The 24,307-nt window shown below is 42.9% G+C and overlaps 1 protein-coding gene across 1 annotated transcript in view; it reads left to right on the forward strand.

Moving 5' to 3' along the window:
* The window catches only part of LOC310771075 (uncharacterized protein), a 54,298-nt gene extending 30,275 nt beyond the window's left edge, over positions 1-24,023 (forward strand). Inside the window, exons 5-6 of the mRNA XM_083663754.1 lie at positions 6,523-6,633; positions 23,965-24,023. Of these exons, the coding sequence (XP_083519880.1) occupies positions 6,523-6,633; positions 23,965-24,016 (163 nt within the window). The 3' untranslated portion in view covers positions 24,017-24,023. The remainder of the gene's footprint in view (positions 1-6,522; positions 6,634-23,964) is intronic.
* Positions 24,024-24,307: the final 284 nt, after the last annotated feature.

The following is a 24,307-nucleotide window of genomic DNA, read 5'->3' on the forward strand; positions in this document are numbered from 1 at the left end:
GCGAGGCGCAGTGTCTAACGAGATCCGGCACCCAGAGGAGCAGCCTCGCGCAGCCTCACCAGCCTTTTCTCTCTCAGTACTGGGGGTCAACAACTAAAACGTAATTTAGCCACCTCAAACAACGGCCACCTAAACAAATCGATATCTGTGTACATGCACGCTCTATTTGAAAATTTTCTACGCTTTACTTTTCCGCCAAACAGTCATTTCTTCCGGTACTGCTTTTTCTCCCAACCGTACAACCACCGTATTCCTCCGCTAAAGCCAGCACAGAGCACAGAGCCGCGGTTTACAAAACAGGAAGGCTTAGAAGAGAGATAAAACACTGACTTACTTTAGAGACAACAAGTCACCTGGCCTCTCTGGTCTGGGTCGTTTTCCACAATTTATCCTGGGAATGGTGAATAAGGTCTGCAGCCAGGGCACCCAGGCATTTAGGCAGCAGGCGCATCTCTCTGCCTGTTCACTCTCTGCAAAAGTTCCTCTTCTGTATTCTCTCTGGTTCATAATTGTATCCTCTTGTCACCAAGGTGAATGGCATATCATCCTCGCTATCAAAATCACTCATATTTTCTTTCGTGTATTCTATTTGTTGTGTCTTCAAACCGGGAGAAATAAAATAGCCTACCCCAAAATAACTGCAGAGTAATCCAGTGCTGCGGCTCGGAGCTGGCTTTTAGCGGAGGAATACGGTGGTTGTACGGTTGGGAGAAAAAGCAGTGCCGAATGAAACTGCTGTTTTGCGGAAAAGTAAAGCGCTGAAAATTGTCAAAATAGAGCGTGCATGTACACGGATATCGATTTGTTTAGGTGGGCGTTGTTTTAGGTGGCTAAATTACAGTTATAGTTTTAGTTGTTGACCCCCAGTACTGAGAGAGAAAAGGCTGGTTTGGCTGCTGCTCTGGGTGCTGGATCTCGTTAGACACTGCGCCTCGCTTCCAGAGCACTGTACCGAATTACGTTAGTGTATCTGACTAGCTGATAGGACCCAACTTCAAACAAACCGAACTATCCCTTTAACTACAAGGCATTAGATTGAATATATGAGAACATTTATCTTCCAAAAGGAAATACATCATAATCAAAATGCCACAGGGACATTATCTAATGACCACAGAGGTGCACAAAACAGTTAATTTGGTCATTCTCCCTGGTATGATAACAGTTACGTTCCCCGGGCGTGCTGCTCAGAGCCTGGCTTCTGTCAGCTGAGGTGACTGGCTCGTCCGGGTTTTTCAGATCTCTAAAAATGAAAATCAAATTTTCTAAATAGCCGTTATTTTTGATAAACTGAGCACAATATGGTGATCTACAGTTTCCCCCCCTAAACTTATAAAAGGGCCATATTAACCCGGTAGAGCAGAACGGCTCTGCTGTAAAATCCTCTATACAGGCTGAGACCATGGCCCATTGAGTTATGAATGGTGAACAGACCATTTGACTGAATTAAGTAGGTGTACAATAGTATACAGCAGAAGAGGGAAGCGCATGGATCTGATGGCTCATCCGACTGGTGCTCATTAGTGGGGCAGGTAATAGTATTAGACAAACAGAATCCAGGAGGTCTTGCTTGATTTCAGTCCCCAGGTTTTGATACAGACTACCATGAAATAAAACTATCTCCGTCTCCAACTAAACTTTACTTGAACTTGACTTACTTTGCCTTGTGCTCGATGATTAATTAAATATATATTTTTACTTGAAGACGGAGTGCCTTAGTTTTATTCAATGGTAGTCTGCATCAAAACCTGGGGACTGACATCAAGCAAGACCTCCTGGATTCTGTTTGTCTAGTTAGTAGGGGTGTCAAAAATAATCTATTATAAGATGCATCGCGATGCGGACGTGCACGATTCTGCATCGATTCACAAATGTCAGAAATCGATTATTATTATACATTTTTTAATAATCGAATAAAATATAATGGAAGTACATGCATTTGTTTATTTTAATTATGGATCATAATACAATGCAATTCCAAATGCATTTTTATTTTAAAAGTAGCCACACAGTGAGAAAAAATAAATCATGTATTGGGGAAAAAAAGTGATGCATCGATTTAAGATGCATCAAGATGCATCGATAATCGTTTTATAATCAAATCGTAGCCCTCTGAATCGTAATCGAATCGTGAGGCCAGTGAAGATTCACAGCCCTACTAGTTAGGTGTACATTATCAGAAAATGATGGACACCATGCAGCCAATCAGAATCGAGTATTCATGGTATAATCGGGTATGCAATGATTGCACAATACAAGTACACTGGGCTACAATACATTTGACCAGACGTATTGACCATTAGTCGATTTGACCAAACTGTAAAATGAAATTTTATTTGTTTTCTGCTTCTGTAGCCTACCACTCTTGTTTGTTAATAGTGGTTCATTTGCATTTTACCTCAGACAAGACAAGATGGGACACTGCAAGTCTCAAATCCATCTATCTAGTGGTGAAAAGGTGAATTATGAATTATATTTTCTTCTAGAAAATCGAAGTGGATTTCAGACTTGATTGCAGTGTCATGTCTGAGATAAAATGCAAATTACAGTCATATTATCGAACAGCTTCATCTCCACTTTAAGTTGAGGTTATTTACAATTACGGTATGTAGGCAATGTTGAATTATATTCGTGAACAAATAGGTTTGATGTAACATCACATTAGAAGGGATGCAAACGAGTCACATTTAGGTGACAGTCAACTTTTTTTCATAGCAAAATAGGAGGATATCGGAGTGGTTTTATGACTGCCCTGATATCTGTCACCTTTTTTCACTATCCATGACTTTTCATCCCTGCATTAGCATTAGATTCACCTCATTTGGCTTCAAATGGCCAAACATTTTGCCGGTGCGCGTAAGCCCACGCCTTTTGGCCTGGCCTGTTTAATGCCGACCAATTACATATTCCTACTGCCCCTTAATGAAAACACTGGAATAAATATCAACTATAAAGGATAGACTACTACAGTAATAAATACATTGGAACATTGGCGTTTGTTTAGGAACAAATTAATTATTTTATAACAAAGTTTTTTTCTTCTCTCGATTACCAACGGTTTGGATGGAAGAAGACAAACAATGGCCGCATAAAAACAAATAAACAAAAAGACAATTACAATAGATAAATAAAACAATAGGAAAAAGTATATCTCGAGTAAAACAAGAGAGGCAGGCGACAAGCAGAAAACAAATCGACTAATGGTCAGTAAGTCTGGTCAAATAATTTCAAATGATAATCTAATTTGGATTGTAGCCCAGTAAGCCCACAGACAATTTGATTTGTTGATAATAGATGTTAATGTTGTAGGCTACATGTTTAGTTTATTATTGTTGCAATCATTACGGGAGATACTCCCTCTCAGTACTTCTGTTACACAGATTGTCCTGATCTGTTTTATATTTCTGTTTTATATGTATAGGCCTAAGATTTGCTTACCGTTTCTGATGTTCAGATAATAAAACTGGAACATGTTTATCACATTTTTCTCTTGTGTGATTACAGTTGGTTGAAGCGAGTGCACTGCAGCGCCATGGCCCAGGGCTCCAACTGGAATTCTGGTGATGGCCCTCTCAGGGTGGAAGGCAAGGGGTAGACCTTTGTTGGCACTTTTTTTACCTTTTTTGAAAATGATTTTTTTCTCTAAAATCCCATTGCCATTTTTTGTTGTTTAATTGTTATTGTATTTTTGCAATATCTGCACTTATGGCTGTTTTTACTCTAAGATTAAAGAGCATGGTGCAGGTTAGAGACCACTTTGCAATAATATGTGGGACTTTTAGGATTCTCTTTTGTTTTTTCCCCACACATAGTTGCATCTAGACTGTTTTTTATAAACCTGCAAATCGAGCAATAACACCTGTGACGTTTTTAATTAACAATAAACGTTCCCTCGGATCATTGCCTCCGTAGGCCGACCATCTGTCCGTCCATCTGCGACGATATACTTATCCACCTGAGACCATTCTGGAGCCGGGTTACATCAGCTGAGATGGTCAGTCGGCTGTGCGGTTCTCCAAAATTATATTTCCAAATAGGCGTTATTTTGAAAAACCGATTGCATATTAGGGGTCAACTAGTTATGTTTGACTACTGAAACTATTAAAAACTTCATAAAGTGCCATATCAACCATAGATAGAGCCAAAACTAAACAGAAAGTAAACAGTTGCCTTTGGGGGGGAAATGGTGCATTATAATGCCACCTTTTCCTCCAGATTTCTGAGCTAAGGGCATGTTTTTTTTTTGTTTTTTTTCATTTTTTTTCATTTCACTCCTACCTCCTAACTATAAATTATTATTTTTTGCCTGCACCATGCTCTTTAACATTACCGCTTGATCCTTGGGAAATGCCATTATTGTTTTGCCGGTGGACAGCTGGAAGTCCAGACTGAAACATGTAGCGAAACATAATGTGAGGTTTTTAGTTTTAAAATTGTTATTGTGTTGCATGTTCAAATTCTTTGTTTAATTGTTACTAAGCCTATTTCTGCAATATCTGCACTTACGGCTGTGTTTACTCTACTAACGTTAACATTCCCGCTCGATGCTTCGGGAGATGCCTATTGTTTTCCCTGATTGGCACCCGTTACATGCTGGAAGTCCAGACAAATGTCTAGCGAAAAAGTTTAGTTACGGGTAATTTTGTGTGTTGCATGTTCAAATTACTTTAATAAATAACTGTGTAATTAACAAGTTGCCTGTTTTCTGAAGTTACTAATAGGTAAATATGAAATCACAACAAGATTAAAATTTTACAGTAGAAGATTGAAATCACAGTGAATAAGAGTTATCAAATGTACAGCACTGTTTACTGCACTGTAATGCCATTTACAGTACCATTAAAAATCACAGTGCTTAACTGTTTAGTTTACATTAAAGAAACCAGCTCTGTAAACAAATGTACAGTAAAGAAATTGGCAATGTGAAAAGAAAAGCAGTAATAAAACCAATATTGTAAAAAGATTTTACAATGATAAAACACTACTGTAAACAAATGTACAGTAAATAAGTTGGCACTGTAAAAAGAAACACAGTAAAGAAACAAATATTGTAAATACATTTTACAGTAATAAAAACCTACTGTAAACAAATATATGGTAAATAAATTGGTACTGTAAAAAGAAACACAGTAAAGAAACCAGAATTGTAAATAGATTTTACAGTAATGAAACATTACTGTAAGCAAATGTACAGTAAAGAAATTAGCACTGTGAAAGGAAACGCAGTAAAGAAAATATATTGTAAACAGATTTTACAGTAATGAAACACTACTGTGAACAAATGTACAGTAGAAAAATTGGGACTGTGAACAGAAACACAGTATAATACTACTGTAAACAAATATACAGTAATAAAATAACACTGTGAAAGGAAACACAGTAAAGACAATGGTACTGTAAATACATTTTACAATAAAGAAATCACTACTGTGAATATGAGTACTGTAGTTGTACTGTGAATATAATTACAGTAAATTAATGGCTACTTGCTGCCAGTAAGTTACTGTAAATTTCACAGTAAATTTTTTACAGTGTAGTTGTTAAAAACCATGCCTCTTTTGCGGGCACGAGCTCATGTGCACGGGCATTTTCATGTGCACGCGCTCTCAACTTGATTAGAAAAACCTGGTTCCACTAAACCAGTGGCAAACGAGGTTCGTAGTACAAGTTAACTACAATCGAGCTGTTTAGACAAACCAGATCAAGGGACAGATCCTGGATCTTCTTATAGAACATTTGTAGTACAGGCCCCAGGAAAAGTTGCTCTTAGGGTAACAATCCAAAAAGTTTCTCTTTGGAGAAGATGTTTGAGTCTGTCCCGTCCTCTGATAGATTTGAGGATGACTTATATTGCCATGATTCTCGGTCAGTTACAATGTGTGTGTCCAGCAGGTTTGTAATGATTGGCCATAGGGTAGTTAGGATTAATAGAACGTATAGCATATTTATGTTCAGCAAATCTATCCTTGAATCGACGTTTGGTGCCTGCCGACCCGACGGCGGTCGACAGATACCACGCCACACCCCCCAGCCCCCCGCACCACACACACACACACACACACACACAGACACCCCCCCCCCCACCCGCCACACACAAACTCGGCATATCGCCACCTACTGGCAAACACAAAAAGTTGTTTATCTTGAGAACCGGTTGTCCGATCAACTTCAAAAAAAGTGGTTTACCTCATGGACCATTCATCCCATTGACTTCAAACTTGAGGAGTGTGCTTCTGGGAACCGCCCAGAACACACACAGACCTTACACACACAACACAACACAACACAACACAACACAACACAACACAACACAACACTAGGCTGGAGTCCCAGCAAACTATATTTATAATCTAGTAATGTAATAAATTGACTTTATTGTTAAAGTGCAGATTAGGATCAGAACAGAAGCAGCTGTTCTCCTTATGAAAAACTCCAGATGGACAGAAACAGTAACAGTGTGACAACACATTGTTGTCTGTCTTTACTAGAACTAATGATGATATCAACCATTTGTGTTTCCAGAGGTCAGTACCACAGGCAGAGAGCAGAGTCTCCAGCACCCAGCTGTAAGAGTGACTGGTCTAAAGGCAAACCTCCATGCTTCAGTAATGAACCTGGACCCCCAGACACAACGTAAGAGGACTGTAGCACTCAATAACATAATAATATCATGACAATGTAGTAAAATCTGCACTTAACTTGATCAAAAATGTAATAAACCAAGTAATGTAATAACTTCACCAATAATGTAGTAAAATGTCCTGGCTGATACTGTAATATTTTATTATCTCCGCCAGGAGATTCAATTCAAACTTTATTTCAGACCCAGGGGGATCCATAATATAATAAAAATAAAAACAATAAAAAAGGCAGTACAATAAATAGTAAGTGTTGATAACAGCACACAGGTTACCAAGATACTCAGGGTCTAGTATACAGACATTTTCGCCAGTGGTTCCACAGTCTGGAAAATAACTTGCCCGAGCTGCGTTCATGATTGGTCAGTACATCAATGATGTCATTTACAGATTCAGATGCCCTGCACATAAATCTATACATTAAATTTCTGAGAACGGCAGAGCAAGTCGGTACCCCGATACTGACAAACATAAGGCTTGCACTAGAGCTCCTCTGAGCTTTTAGTAGCAGCCTCATGCAGTCATTATAAGCCACAGTAAGTTTTCTCATGCTGTTTTGTCTATAACGACACCACAGGTGAGCCATATACAGGGGTGAGATCTTCACAGAGATAGAGCACATTGAGAACTTGCGACACAGTATATTTGCTTGGGCATACAGCTTCCGTCGCTGCCTTAGGATGTCCTTATCATCAGAGAGGTCGTCTGAGATAACATGGCCCAGATATGTAATCTCATCACACGTGCTGAGCAAAGTGCCAGACAGGTAGAAGTCAGGGAAAATTGCCCGCCTGTCTTCTCTACTTCTAAGGATCATGAGCTTGCTCTTTTTGGCGATATAAATAATATCTGAGACAGCCCCGTACTGTGTGCAAATTTTCAAGAGCTGTTGGAGACCAGCACTAGAAGGGCTAAAGACGACCAGGTCATCAGCATACATAAGATGATTAATAACCAAGTCACCCACCCTACAGCCCGTACCTGATGTATTTAACAGCAAAGACAAATCATTCATATATAAATTAAACAAAATTGGTGACAATATTCCCCCCTGGTGGACGGAATTGGACACATGAAAGGGAGCCGATGTCACACTCCCCCATTTTACTCTCATTGTCTGTCGGGCATACCAGTATACTAAAATGCGTACAAAAAAACTGGGAACCCCACTTTTAGACAATTTAGAAAACAATTTCTCATGATTAACACGATCGAAAGCTTTAGAAGCATCAATAAAACACATAAACATAGTAGAATTGTGCCTATTAAATTTATCTAAAATTTATTTGAGAGCAAAAATACATAGGTCAGTTCCAAGTTTTCGTTTGAAACCAAATTGATTGTCAGCAGACTGAATAAACCTCTCAAGTCTACACAGAATAAGTGACTCCATGACCTTGGACATGACACTTGCTATGCCTATTGGCCGATAATTGTCTGAGCTGTTCAGCTTCCCTACTTTGTCCTTAACCACATGCACCAGGACACCAGAGAGCATTGATTCTGGTAGCACCCCATGTACAAACAGCCCAGTGTAACACATGGCACAGGGCACAGTTTCCCACTTGCAAATTTTAAATGTTCTGCAGTAATACCATCAAGACCACAGGCCTTACCATCTTTAAGCTTCAGTATTAACTTGCGGATTTCGTCAGGGGTGACAACAACATCATCATTATAATCTACATTATCTACAATATACAGGTTGCTTTTTACACAGTTTAAAAGCTCATAATATTTCTTTTTCCACAGTTGTACAATTTCATCCGGGCCACTTACTGTATATATATTAGATGGAAAAGCTGGAAAAGCTGTTTTGGAATTACCAATGGTCTTTATCTCTTTCCAAAAATCATTGACATTATTGTTATGCAACTTCATAGCCAGAGAATCTTCCCTCATCATATTTCCATTTATTTTAATATAACGCAGAGCACTCTTAAATTTATTGTTAGTGCATTTCATATTTTCAAACATGGGTCCTTGTCTACATTTACCATACTCAACCCACATTTTAAAAGCGATTTGTGCCTCAGAATGGAGCTTATCTACATGGTTATTCCAACCAGGTTTACCATTACGCTTGCTACTCCTCTGTTTGTATAGAGACATGCTCGAGACACTAAGAGACTCCACTATAATATCATACAAAGAGCAGAGTTCTTTAAAGTGAAGTACATTCTTACAGTTCATGTCCCGACACAGATTATGAGATTGTCGCTCTCTGTGCATGCGTCTGTCTGTGCGTGTGTTCTGTGTGTTTGTGTGTTCTGTGTGTTCTCTGTCTGGCTGGCTTCGTTGGTCACGGTCAGAAAGAATACAACCGAAACTTCTCGTTACAAATTTCACAATTAAAGTATACCATTGCAACAGTCATCCGAAATACCCCAAATACAATAAAGAACACATTTGCATAAAAACCTGTTTTAAATTAACTTCAAAACTTTAAATTGGCTTCAAAATAGGGCTGTTCGATTTTGCCTAAAAATTTAATTGACGATTTTTCCTCTCAAAACTCGATTTTCGATTTCGATTTTTTTATACTAGTATACTTCTCTAGGGGGTACGGTGGCGCAGTCGGTAGCGCTGTCGCCTCACAGCTAGAAGGTCCTGAGCTCGATTCTCACCTGGGACGCTGTGGGCGCTGGGGTTGTGTTCCCCCCCATATATTCAGTGCCTACTGCCCAGGTGGGTTATCTTGGTGCACTGTGTAAATTTTTTTTTTTTTTTTTTTTTTTTTACACAGTGCACCTGAACGCAACATGCAAGATACCCGCTGAATAAGTGTCCAAATGTTCATGTCATTCTGGCCAATACTCCACTTCTGTTATAGCATTTCATTCTGGAAAATGAGTTATTCCTTTAAACGTGGCTACAAATGCACCAAATTGTTCACGCTGGCGCCGTTCGGCCCTCAGCAAAACTTGGTAGCAAAGACATGTTTTGTGGCCCTCTCTATCATCAAAGTTACCCATCCATGGGTTACGGCATGACAATATTTGTTCAACCCCCGCAACAATCTGGGTTTCTCATGTGGCCCCCCATGAAAAATAATTGCCAACCCCTGAGCTAGGCTGTTTGGTGCGGTGCCTTAATTGAATATTTTTGCACGCACTCAAAAATGTGCATATTGTGGTATGGCACGTTGTTGCAAAATTGGGCGGCATTATTTGTTCTCGCCTAGGGCGGCAGAAATGCACGCGCCGGCCCTGCCAAGTGACAGTAACAATCCAAAACGTTTCTCTTTGGAGAAGATGTTTGAGTCTGTCCCATCCTCTGATAGATTTGAGGATGACTTCTATTGCCATGATTCTGTCAGTTACAATGTGTGTGTCAAGCAGCTTTGTAATGATTGGCCATAGGGTAATTAGGATTGTTAGAACGTATAGCATATTTATGTTAGGATAGGATAGGATGGATAGGATAGACTTTTATTGTCCCGAAGGAAATTTGTCTTGGACATACACCTTATGGCTGCTGTTTGGCAGGCAACACGTACATACAGACAATACATACAGCACATACAACAGGACTATTGCAGTTAGCAAAATTGCACACTGCCCAAAAAGTACAATCCAATGCATAAAAGAGATTAAAAGATATATTTGCTAAAAACAGAATTGCACATTGCCCAGATTGCACAACACTATAGCCTTCTGTATTTAGTAAAATAGGTAAAAACGAATAGAATTTAAAATAACAGTAAAAACAGTACACAGGTTAAAAACGCCTTCAGCTACTGTTTAGGGCTTTGATGGACAGGGGGACAAAAGAGTTCTTAAAACGATTCAACCTGCATTTGGGGACCCTGTAGCGCCTGCCAGAGGGGAGGAGCTGGTACTCGTGGTGGAGCACATGGGTAGGATCAGAGCAGATTTTTTGAGCCTGTTGGATGATTGTTTTTTCAAAGACAGCCTGGAGTGAGGGGTGCTGTCTGACACCCATGATTTTCATAGCCCTCTGTGTCAGCTGAGTGATTTGGGCTTTCAGCTGCACACTGAGGTTGCCGAACCAGGCTGAAATGCCGTACCGCAGGATGCTCTCTATTATAGCATGGTAGAAGAGCAGCAGCACCTTCTGGCTCACGCCAAACACCCTCAGCCTGCGAAGGAAGTGCAGCAGCTGTTGGACCCTGCTGCATACACTCTCCACCTGGACGCTCCAAGTCAATTTATTGTCAATGTGTATGCCCAGGTATCTGTAGGAGTCAACCTGGGCTATGTTCTGGCCATGAATGACCACTGCTGAGTGGTCTCCAATGGATTTGGGGTCAAATACCATCTCCTCAGTTTTCTTGGTGTTCAGAATGAGGAAGTGTCTGCCACACCACTGGACAAAGTTCTGGATCTCCTGTTGGTAGTCCAGTGCGTCTGATGTGTCAGACATGAGGCCCAGGATGGCGGTGTCGTCCGAGAACTTAATCATGTGGTTGTTGGCAGTGCTGCATTTGCATTCATTGGTGTACAGGGTGAACAGGACTGAGGAGCTAACGCTCCCCTGGGGGGCGCCAGTGTTGATGGTGACAAGCTCAGACAGGGTCCTGTTCACTTTGACCTGCTGGGTGCGGTTCGTCAGGAATGAATAGTACCACTTTATGATGGACGGGTGTACATTCATCTGCTGTAGTTTTTTCAGGAGAACATGGGGCTGCAAGGTGTTGAAGGCTGCACTAAAATCAACAAACAGCAGTCTGGCATAGGCTCTAGGGTCCTTATGTTCAGCAAATCTATCCTTGAATCGACGTTTGGTGCCTGCCGACCCGACGGCGGTCGACAGATACCACGCCACACCCCCCAGCCCCCCACCACACACACACACACACACACACACACACACACACACACACACACACAGACACACACCCCCCCCACCCGCCACACACAAACTCGGCATAGCGCCACCTACTGGCAAACACAAAAAGTTGTTTATCTTGAGAACCGGTTGTCCGATCAACTTCAATCTTGGGGAGTGCGCATAGGGGGACCTGGCGGAGTTCAGTCCCGGATTTTGTGCAATTCGGCATAGTGCCACCTACTGGCAACACAAAAAGTGGTTTACCTGATGGACCATTCATCTCATTGACTTCAAACTTGAGGAGTGTGCTTCTGGGAACCGCCCAGAACACACACAGGCCTTACACACACAACACAACACACAACACAACACAACACAACACAACACAACACAACACAACACAACACAACACCAGGCTGGAGTCCCAGCAAACTGACTTTATAATCTAGTAATGTAATAGTCCGGGAGCCATGGGGTTGAACCTCGCTTCGTCGGATAAAGTTTTTTTCTCTGCTGATTCTTGTAGTTTGGGGGTACCTATTCAAAATACAGGAGGGTGCCCGGTGAGTACCCTTGAGCATTTTCAGATATTAACCCCTTAAGTGCCATCGCAAATCGCAGAAGAATAAGGATTTATGAGATTTCACGCAAAATACTCAAATCAAATGCATCACATTTGTTTTCTCCAATGTCTATTCCTAAAGGAGGTCATGTACAATGCATTTCATTCCAAATTACATAATATTAACCCTTTTAGGCCGTGCCAGCAAAACAAACTTTTTATGACAATATGGGTCGTGCTGGATGAGAACATCCATTGAGCCTTTGCTCATCTCAAGTAGAGATTCAGAGTAGATTATACACATTGGGAGGTGTGAAGTGAAGGGCACATTTTGCTGATGGTCTTCACGGTAGTTAAAGAGCATGGAGCAGGGTAATTCCTTTGCTAAATGTATACTTAACCTTGTCCCTATGTCCATTTGAAAAGTTAATGCAGGCAAAACAAAAATTAAAAATTGAAAAAAAAAATGAGAAAAACACCTTCCTTTTTGAGAAGAAAATAACAGGCTTTTATTCTGTTAAGGCAAAGCCTGCTACGTCACAGTGGGGAGTGGCTCCCGCGTGCGTGTCTCCCTCTCCCCTCCCACTGTCATCAATTCCATGGTCAAATCAGTCGCATTTCACGACAGCTAGTCAGGTCAGGTACGTACGCTAGTCAAAGTCAATCAGTCAGCCAGTTAGTTGGTCGGTCAGTTGGTAGGTTAATCACTAGTTAGTTTTTAGTATATAGTCAGTCAGTCATTTAGTCAGTAGCTGCCTGTAGTAAGTTGTTGTCAGTGAGTTTTGGGTCGGGTGTCGCCAGGTTACTGCAGGCAGATAACAAGCTCAGTCAGCTCCACTCAGCTGCTGCTGCCTGTCTGCGTGACACACTCTTTCTATCTCTCTCTCTCTCTCTCTCTCTCTCTCTCTCTCTCACTCGGTGTCTGTGTGTGTGTGTGTGTGTGTGCCTGTCTGCACGGTGACACGCTCTCTATCTCTCTCTTTCTCGTCTCTCTCACTCGCTCCGGGAGGGAGGGAGGGGAAAGAGCGAGTGGAGGGGCCCTCCGTCAGTCCCCCTCTCTCTCACTCGGTGTGTGTGTGTGTGTGTGTGTGTGTGTACAGTCCGCACCTCGGCCCGCCTCCGCTCGCTTGTGTGTGTGTGTGTGTGTCGAATTAAGGTGCTCTTATACTCGAGCAAAGCTCCATGGGGGTGTGGCCCCGCGAGTCTCCGTGAGTCACCGTGCAGACCTCGCGCTGGGGGTGATGCCATTATACTCAGAAAGTGATCAGCATGTATTGTATGGTGAGAACAGCCCGTGAAAAGTCGCAATGAAACGCTATTTTTATGTGCAGTACTGAGTGCGCTTTCACTCTCAAACGACCCCACATCAGCACATAAAGGAATCACCAAACTTGTTTTTACTGAAAGCCGTTTTTACTTCTCAGCCCTGATAGCCTACTACTCTGTGCTGCTTTTAATCTCTCTCAATAATGCTCTCAACACAACACATTTACTTGGTGAAATGACTAAAAACGAACAGTTGCAAATCAAAGTTTATAGCCTACCACATGGGTCAAGAAATGTGGAGAAAACACAGCTCAGTGTTCAGGGCTCAGTGGCTTGAAAGCGGACATGTGTGGAGAGAAGCGGTGTGCTGCTCGCGCTGTGAGAAAAAAAATCAGGCACAACGCGAGCGCCAGACGGAGCTAGCAAATAACCACGCCGAACAAATTTACGTAATTTGATGCGCCCGGCCCTCGCTCCACCCCCACGCCCTTCATGGCAGGGTGAGCATAATTCAGCCTTTACAGTCCGCACCTCGGCCTGCCTCCGCTCGCTTGCTTTCAGGCTCCTCCACAACTCTCTCTCCACTCTCTCTAGCTGGGCTGTTCCTGCTCTCTTTCACTGTCAAAATTAGGCTGAGGCCCATCATATGCATGTGCATAAACATTTGCTACCTCCTCTTCCTCCAGAAAACCGGCGTTAGCATCCATAGTGTGTGACTGACAGCCCTGACCTAAGTGACGACAGACAGAGGGACAGATGGGCATGCCTGGCGACTCCCCTTTCTGACGTCAGAGTTTTGGGGTCCAAGATTTCAAAATAAAAGCACAAAAATGAAAACGACCCCATAAGTCACTGTAGTGTATATGTAAGTGTCTTAATGTCAAAATCCAGTTCTCCATAATTCACACATTGACTGATTGGGGTCTCTAACCTGCACCATGCTCTTTAAGCCTATTTGGATGTTGAGCATCCTATTCTGAAACATGCACAGAACATTGTGCAAACCATGGACTTCACACAGTTGCACTTATTGGAGTTAGAAGGGTTTTCATCTCCAAAATGTATCTGGGACAAGTTTGCAATCTTCCGGTAGTGGTTGGGCTCAGTGACCTATTGCATGTGTCTTTTTTTGCATCCAAATTCCTCAGTATTCAATGCTAGTGGCAGATTTACATTGAGATTTCACCACAAGATTGCATGAAAGTGGGCCCTTCTTAACATTCTCAATGAATGCTTCATTCGATGGCGGTAGAGCAGCTAAGTTTGGAACAGGCTGAGATGAAGGCAGTGACTTGGTCGAGGACCTACTGGAACAGTGCAACCACATTGTCAATGGCCGATAGTTTGTACAGTTTTGAGGACTTTGATGACAGAGCCTTTTCCATAGTAAGACGCTACAGTGTCGCATCCCAATATGGCATGGGCTGGTAAAAGGTTCTTCACAGCTTGTGAATGCTTGGCCAGTGTTGACTTGATGTCCACTATTGCCCTTTCCTTGTGGGGCGATTCCCCATGATGTGTGGGACATCCAGTCCTTCCTGATGGTAATGGTGAAGGAGTAGGATGAACACATCTGTGTCATCAGAAACCAATGAGATTTGATGTGCTTCTCCAGCACACCAGACTTTTTGGACAATGATGGTGTCAGCTTATTCCTGTTGATTTTGTAGATCATATCGGCTCCTTCTTTCTTCCAACCTGATCTCAATGGGGCATGGCTCCTCCCCTGTCACATGGCTCCTGCCCTGTCACCACCAACTTGTAGATGGAAAAGCCGATCTTGGGTCAGTTCCTCACATAAGAGCTAAGAGATGGTGTTTCTAGCTGAGCCCTGTCTCTGTGACATCTCAGGTGATGGACTTGATACTGTAATCATAGCACCTGTCTAAGATGAGGTAGACGTCACTGTCTGATAGATATAAAGTCAGCCGTGTCATAACATTTTTGATGAAATCAGCTATGGTGCCATCAGCTGGCCAGTGGATGGTCCAAAGAAGGGCTGATCCATCAATGACAGTGACATCTGCAACACTGGCATTCCTCCTGGAGATTTTGACTTCTGTGTAGACTTGGATTTACAAATTCACATTCCGTCCTCAGTAAACATGGCAGTTGGGACTGGTGCCAGCTCATAGGCGAGGACATCCTTCATGTCAACTTCATGGTCACTAGACAACAGTGTGATTACCCTTGAATCGATGGCATTTAGGACATAAATTGTGGAGATGCCAACTTGGATTGATTTGGTTGTTGTGAGACTTTGTTTGAGATGGTGTTGTAAGATCCCTCTGGCCAGGTCTTCTCAACATCTTCTAACATTGCCTCCTCAATCTTTATGGCACTGTCTACAATAGGTAGGGTGATCTTGATGTTCATGATGCTTTCCCCTGGATGTTCATTGGGATCCAATGGATGGAGACAGGTTTCCAGTTTCTGACAAAGTCCTTGACTTTGGCATGTGCTTAACCCATGGCTTTAGCCTCCACCTTGTGATAGAGATTAACCTATCTGTCTTATCCTCTTCTATCTCCTTCATGTCTGACACAATCTTGCAGCATATGTGGTGGCTCAGGGCCCAGACCTTCAGTGCCTATGGCTTCACGGTAATCCAATGATCCCTCCATCACTGTGGCCGTACCTCATGAAAGTGGACTCTATGAACTGGTTGCTCCACAGGCCATTCCATATTCCACTAATGTGTCGCATCACATGCTGCTCCTGGAGAAAATTGCTTTGTGGAGGAAGCTTCTCCATGGAATGAAGATAGTATGGCCATACCTGACATGGTTGACATGGCCAGCTGCAAAGTAGTAGGTAAGCATCTTCTGGAATGTGGTCAGATGGAGAAGCCAGTCACCCTCACGTTCAGCCCAGATGTATGACATCATCAGCATCATTGGTTTCACCAAGACCTAAACCCAAAGTCTGGCTGTTCTGGTCTGACTCGTAATCTGATCCAAGGCTCTCATCAGGTCATCTGCCTTCTGGAAATGTCTTACTGGAACTCCAGAGAGCCCACTATCAGCTATCAGTGAACATATAGCCCCAACAAAACTCATCAATGTATGCATACCCCCAAGTAGGGATGTAACGATAACCGGTTTAATGATAACCGTGATAGAATTCCTTACAATAACCGTACCGTTTAAAAAAAATTATCATTAAAACCGTGGTTCCGTGATTACCGTGGTGCCGTAATTACAGTGCTTTGAAAAACATGGTAAATACTGTCCATCATCAACCAAAGTTGGCAACAGTCTCCCAGATGCAAACGTGCAGCCTTTGAGAAATGATTTCAGTCAGTGTATCAATCCTTTTTGGATCTGAGTTTTCAATATAAAATGTTGTAAAATTATTTCAGTGAGTCTCTCAGTACTTTTTGAACATTTTCAGCATTTTCTTTATGAATACAGTGATAATACAATAATAAGTGATCATTTTAGTCATGATAATCATGATGTGAAATTTTCATACCGTTACATCTCTACCCCCAAAATGTTTAAGCGGCACAGCCGCATCTATAAGTGACGTGTGTCTGTTTGAGGCGAGATGTGTGTGAGGCGAGATGCAGTGTCCCAGCCATCTTGACTGGGGTGGCCCAAGTGGGGCACAGACTCAAGCAAGGGTAGCACTAATTGTGGCATTTAGGAAGGAAGTAGAAAGTTTTCCCTCACCAAAATTTTGCCTAACCTCACTGTAGCTTAAAAATAAGCCTGCTACAGCCTCTGAAAGACAGTATTGTTGGCCACAGATGCCAGCATCCTCAGGATTTTGGGGTGGCAAATTGGATTTCAGGGGTGGCCAGTGCCACCCCTGGCCACTCCCTAGAAACTCCCCTGCCGAGATGTGCACACAGGATTTGAGCAGTGCACCTACAGATGCAGCCATTCCCGTCGTGACAGCTTTTTTTCATTACTTTGTGCTTGACAATGCGGTGACGTTTTTGAGATGGTTTGATATGTGAATAATGGCATTCAACCACTAGGGGCCCACATAGTCCATAATGTGTCTCTCATTGTTGCAGCAGCTTCCAGCTGCGGGGTCACAGTCCACGCAAACGTATTTGTTCTTCCGGTTCAGCGCTAGTTGCGTGATGTGGCTTATTAATATAGTCGCTAGTTAGTTATGTTATATGGCAGGAAAATGCCACTGAATGACCAAATTGATATAACTTTTAACCATTTCGAGTAACGATGTTTCCATACGGATCACCAGCGTTAGTTTGTTGTTTATAACGTGGCTATATTAATAATGTTTATATCTCGGATGCGTTATTATATTTACTGTCTATCGTTATTTCGAACCCCACATAGGTTAACGCCAACCTATGTGCCCTATCAGAGTTCGTTACGTTGCACTAGTCTTCCTCCCCGTGACAATAAACAAAACAACCTGATAGCAGCAGCTACATCACTATATGTGTGAGCGTAAGTATTAATGGTTTGCAACTTGTTTGTGTTGTACAGCATTTGGTTCAAACATACTGTATGGTGACATTGAATCAGTGTTAGCTTAGCGATAGCTAGCTAGCAAACACTACAATCTGTGAATAGAATTGGCCTGCAGCCATTTCTAACTACTGTAGCTAGTTTTCCTCGAATTGATATAACGTTACAGTAGCATGGACCCATCTCGTTATGACAGTGGGGAGATGTTAGCTTTTAGGTTGATACTAAACCTTCAGATCTTTACTACCTAACATCCGAAAAGCTAGTCACAATACTGTATTAATACCGACTAGTCACCTTTAGCTGACAGCCAAACTTTTCACCCTAAAATAGAAGGATTTACTGTATGAGTAGTTTGATTTCTCCCCTAGTATCTCGTATCTATGCATTGTCACTAGCCTATGCATACATGAACCACTCTCATTCAGTCAGTCAATCAATTGATCAACAACTTTATTAATCCAACTCAGGGAAATTCGTTTTGAATAGTTTGTTGATGTAACAAATAGTAACATACAGTACAAGCAGATAGGCCTACACCAAATAGGTCAAATGTGAAAGAGAATCTATACTGTAAATGTTGGTCTGTTGATAAATGAAGATGGCTGTGATCTCTGATCCCAAAATAATTACATTCCTACAATAGTTAAAATAATTATAATATTGTGACCCAGAGTTTAACTAAACTTCTGTGGGCACTGGGCAGGGCTCTGCTAAACACTGCAGTGTATGAGATTAAAAAGTGACTTCTTCTGTTCTACAGTATAGGCTTTCTCATTATGTATTTTAACGTTATTTCGTTTCATTCATCAACAGCGTTGGTGGGCATCGGCGAAGGACGATTGGGTTCAGCAGTTGACCGACTGTGAGGCCCGAATTAGGAGAGAGGCGCTTGCCGACGAAGAGCGTTCCCAGGCTGCGGACGCCGCCGTTCTCCAGGGACTGCTCCGGGAGTTCATGCCCCAGCTCCAGCAGACGCCGGCAGGAGCATGGCAGAGTTGGCAGACCCACCGTCCAAGTTCCTGGGACCAGGAATGCCAACCACGCCACACAAGGGATCGCCACACAGGAGCAGGCGACCACAGGGATGAAGAATCCCCGAGCTACTACCAGTTGGATCAGGAGTCACGACTCATTGGTGGCGGACTGGGGAGGTGGGTGGGGCAAAACAACGCTTCGGAGGACGGCTTCAGGGGAGATGGACTGCCGTGAAGCTAGCTGCTGCTATGATCGGCCAGAGAGAGAGAGGTGACGTAGAACCCTTGCTATATATATGAGAATGAACTGACGTCATATCTGACGTCATTGCAGACGTCATACTTGGACTTTGACTGGCCACGTCATACTAGAACTTGACTGACGTCAGGGGGTGATCGGGTTATGTACGAGTGGCCTTCTGCCTGAAATTTGGTCGGGAGACCTCACTTCAATCATGAGAGTCCGGTCGGTAGGATTTAACAAACTTTATTTAGCAATCGGCATGCATGGCAAATACTTTGGCGCATGACTCCATTGGCCAGTGGCGCTGCTCTTGAGGCAAGAGGAGGGCATCTGCATAGGCTAGGAGATCCCCCAAAAGGAAGATCCGATTACCGGAGGTTAATTGAGATCTGCAGGCACCAGTAGTTTGACTGTACTTTTCTGGCCTTCAGCGACCTGACCTTTAGCGACTTACAGCTATTTACGGCTTCCCAACTCGGTCGGGCCTACGATCTTGGTGCATTAACGTTTAACTTGGCGCTTCCCGGCTTGGCCTACTCGGCCGCCTTGGCACCTCGCACTTTGACTTGGTGCTTCCCAGCTTGGCCTACTCGGCCGCCTTGGCACCTCACGCTTTAACTTGGCGCTTCCCGGCTTGGCCTACTCGGCCGCCATGGCACCTCGCCTAACTTGGCGCTTCCCGGCTTGGCCTACTTGGCCGCCTTGGCACCTCACCTAGCTTGGCGCTTCCCGGCTTGGCCTACTTGGCCACCTTGGCACCTCACACTTTAACTTGGCGCTTCCCAGCTTGGCCTACTTGGCCGCCTTGGCACCTCACCTTTACCTAACTTGCCGCTTCCCGGCTTGGCCTACTTGGCCGCCTTGGCACCTCCCCTTGACCTAACTTGGCGCTTCCCAGCTTGGCCTACTTGGCAGCCTTGGCACCTCACCATTTAGCTTTGTCCTTCTTAGCCCCCGACTAGGCGCGCCGCTCAACTTGGCCTTCTGACTGACCCTGGCTCTCTCGCTTGGCTCTCTCTCTTTCCTCATAACTTTTTTAACCCTTTTTTTAAACAGACATTTTGTACTTTTTTTTCTTTTTTTTTTTAAATCTAGATGTGCTGTGATTTTATCCACAAGTAGATGGGTCTTGCCCCACCGCCAAGTGAACGCTCCTGGCGATGGTTTTGCACTGTTGTATATTTGCACCTGTACTTTATTTTTCATTATTTTTATATTTAGACGTGCTGTGATCGTGTGACGTGTGACTGCTCTTTTATTAAAAACCAAACCAAACATGTCACTGTATCTCCATTATTGTATTCCCTTTAGGGTTAGAGGTGCCCAAATTATTTTCAGATGAAGGGCCAAAAGTAAGATGGATGGCAGCGGGCCAAAACTAAATGTTATGTGGAATAACATATTATTGTATAGACCAGTGGTTCCCAACCTTTTTACACCAAGTACCACCTGAGAAAGTAGTTGGCTCTCCAAGTACCACCATATGACCGTCGTTAAAATACAGTCTATTCAGCTATGCACAGTTCACGCAGGAGGCAAATTTATTCCAACCTGCAGCCTATGTGCAACCTGCAGCAGCTGCACTTGTGCTGGGTTGACTGCTGTCTTCACCTCCTTGTGCTTCATCGTTGCTGCTCTCCTCTACTACAGCTCTTTTACGATTCCCTCCCGTTTTGATCCACTTTAGCATCCCACCTCGTCTTTGTTCGCCACTTGTGTAACCATGCGGGGCGGGCAGGTAATTGTGCATGCGCAACAGGTATAGTGTCCGTCAGAAACAAATATTTTTTTCTAAATCTCAAGACAACAAAATAAACCTCAATCTCAATGATCACAAGTTTATTTTCATTCATAGTATTATCTTGATAGATAAACATGTTTTACAATTGATTTTAAAGTTGGGTTTATTTCATAATTTAAACATTGGGATTCCAGGGATCAAGTACCACCAGCAGGGGGGGGCGCAAGTACCACCTACCTTGAGAAACACTGCCAATAATATTAATAATTATTATTATTATTTCACTTTCACATGTTTGAAAACTACTACTAATGACCACCATGGATTTTGCACAAAAACTGTTTTTTTTTTTTTTTTTTTAATTCTCACAGAGCCTTCCAAGTACCACCAGCAATGGGCGCAAGTACCACCTACCACTGATATATACTATAACAGCACAGGCAAGGCTGGTTTTGAACCCTCAATCTCTCTCACTAGTTACAAGCCCAGCAACGTTAACCATCAGAACAAAGTGACAATCCTGTTGGCCAAGGACCAATGTGCTTGCTTTATACCTCCAGACGAGGATCTCTACAATGCTGTATATGCCAAGCTGAAGCACAGGCAAGCACCAGGCCCCTGCTGTTTTCCTTAAACAATGTTTTTATCCTAAAAATATATATATATGAAAAGCAAGGATAATTATCAATTAGAATAAAATAAAGTTATCCTGGTCATACCTGGCACCATTTCTGCCATTGCGGACGTGAAGTCTCAGATGGAGTTGATGTGTCGAGCACTAGTTTTTCCGAGGAGATAATGTGGGGGTAGCACGCTGCAGCCCACACAGAGCAGCCTCTGGACACACTGCCTTAAGCTGGACAACCAAGTCAGATGAGATTGCAGTCAGAAAACTTCATTTTCTATCTGTAGTACTCATGAGTGTACTTTTTTTTGTCAGCATCTTCTGGAGAATCTCTTTTTCTGGATTTTTCTCACATTTTCTCCCCAAATGTACCTGGCCAATTCCCTGTTATAACGGTCATTGCGCCAGCCAGTGGGGTTTCACCAGCAGGACGTAGCGCATGGGAGGATCATGCCATTCCCCCCAGTGCCCATTCCCCGAAACAGGTGGCCCGGCCAACCAGATGAGGCGCTAGTGCAGCGACCAGGACTCATACCCTACCAGCTTCCCACCCGCAGACACGGGCAATCTTTAGGAATGTCTGACCAAGCCAGAGGTACCTCTGGCAGGAGTTGAACCTGGAACTCCGCGGTGGTAGGCAAGTGCTTTTACCTCTACACCAGTGGTTCCCACCCACCGGATCCCGGTCCATAAAGCATTTGCTGCCAGGCCACGGGGAAGCTAATATGATTCTGCAGGGAGAAAGAGTGTGAGATAGCTCTCTCTACACACACACTTGCATTAAGAGAGGGTCCATGAAATTGAGAGTTTACAGTCTATTATTTCACTTGTAATTCACTATATCACTATTCCAGAATTTCCAGTGTGTCAGAATTTTACATACACTAAGAAGCTGACTGTCCCCTAGCCCCATAACGTGACGCTGCTACTGTACTCCGATAATATTCTCGTACAGCGGTCATCGTCACACAGCGTTCAAATTCTCAATAGGTGGAAAACGCTGTTAAAAAAGCTCTCCTACTCGTATCCGACCTCCGATTGCAGATCCGAAGATATGATAGTCCGCCTAGTGAAGCCAGTAATTTAGCCGGCACTGTTAAAATGATACTGCTTGCGTGAAACAACCGTTTATAAGCAGTCTTTGTACTGTCCCCATGTCCTCACTGCCTACTGCGCAGGTGGGTTAATCAAAAAGGAGTTTCTGTGTGGAGATTGCAGTTATCACTCTGCTCCCCTGGGGATGAATCCTCTGCAATATATATATATATATATATAGAGAGAGAGAGAGAGAGAGAGAGAGAGAGAGAGAGAGAGAGAGAGAGAGAGAAAATAATCTCTGTTCTGTGATAAACCATGACAAAATAGACAGGTTAACATGCCATTTACTATTTTAGGGTGTGTGAGAAAGAACCCAGTGACAACAGTAACCTTATTTCTCTTACCTTCTGTCGTAGCCTTTCATGATCACCCCTTCAAGACAGACAAAATCCTCCTGACATTACTGCCTAAATTGTGAACAGGAGAGAGTTGTACAGTTACGTTATACAGTAGTTGCAACCCATTGGTAGTTGATTGTCTCTGGCTGCTAGCTAGCTAAGCAGACTGACTCCCGCACTAACGTCAGCTAGCATTGTTTGTATACTGTTCACCCTTTGAGTAAATACAATTCACAAATAAGTCTAAAACGATTTAACTTACCGTAACATTAACGTTACATCAGTCTCACGGACTAACCTAGCGTTAAATAACGCTGGTAACGTTGTGTAAAGCAGTCTCTAGAGAATAAGCGCTAATGCAAGCTAATCTGCTTTAGCGTTAGCTAACGTATGCTAGCTAATAGAAAAACACACATAATGTTGCGTTTCGGGGTACACCAAAATACTTCGGTACCGTCTGCTTATACAAGACATACAGTTTCAAATACATTATAAGCAACTAGTTTTGTCAATATTACCGTATCCCGGGCGGTAGGCTACCCTCCGGTGAAAAGCCCGCTCGAATTTCAAACGAAACATGTTGTGCTGTGCTGGCCTGGTCACTTCCGTGTAGTACCTTCTTCTTCTTCTTCTTCTTTAGTGTTTTATGGTGGTTGGCAACCAACTTAAAGGTGCATTACCGCCACCAACTGGACTGGATTGTGGAACAGGGGATTCAAAACTAAACAAAACAAACAAAACCAAAAACAACTACTCTTAAATTCTTGTGTCTACCCCAATTTCTTTAAGAAACTTAATAACATGCATATAAATGCTACCTGCTGTTTTCCCTAATAAACCTGGCAACGAAAAATCTTGATGTTTTGCCATTCTCAATGCCTGAAACATAGTATTCCTTTCTGTATCGTATTTCCTACAGTGTAAAAGGATATGTTCAACAGTTTCTGGTTCGCTACAGTGTATACATTTCCCATCAGGGTGCTTGCCTATTTTATGTAATGTATGATTGAGAGCTTTGTGACCTATTCTTAAACGGGTGATAATACTTTCTTCCCTTTGTTTCCAACCCACCCTCCTTCCAGCCCCAACCTGCCTTTGTATGTTATACAGATGTCTACCAGTGTCTTGACCATCCCAGTACTCCTGCCATACTGACTGCACGTATGATTGAATGAATGTCTTGACTTCAGCTTTACTTAATGGAATGTTTATATCTACCTGTTTGATTCTTAGTGCTTGTTTGGCTAAGATATCCACCTGCTCATTCCCCTCCACACCAACATGAGCAGGGACCCAAAGGTAGCGTGTAGCTATGCCCTTCACCTCCAACCTGTACATTATATTGAATATTTCATTGATGATATCTGTTCTGAATGCTGATCTACCAGATTGTATGCTTTGTAGTGATGAAAACCTATCAGATGCAATAACTGTGTTGTTTCTTTCTCTCTGCTCCACCCACCTTAATGCTAATATAATTGCCAATAGCTCCGTTGTGTATACTGAAAGATGGTCCGACACCCTTTTCTTAATACAGATCTCACCCTCTGGAATATATACTGCTGCCCCTGCACAC

This window comes from Poromitra crassiceps (genome assembly GCF_964638095.1).
Source record: "Poromitra crassiceps genome assembly, contig: HAP1_SCAFFOLD_341, whole genome shotgun sequence".
NCBI lineage: Eukaryota > Metazoa > Chordata > Actinopteri > Beryciformes > Melamphaidae > Poromitra > Poromitra crassiceps.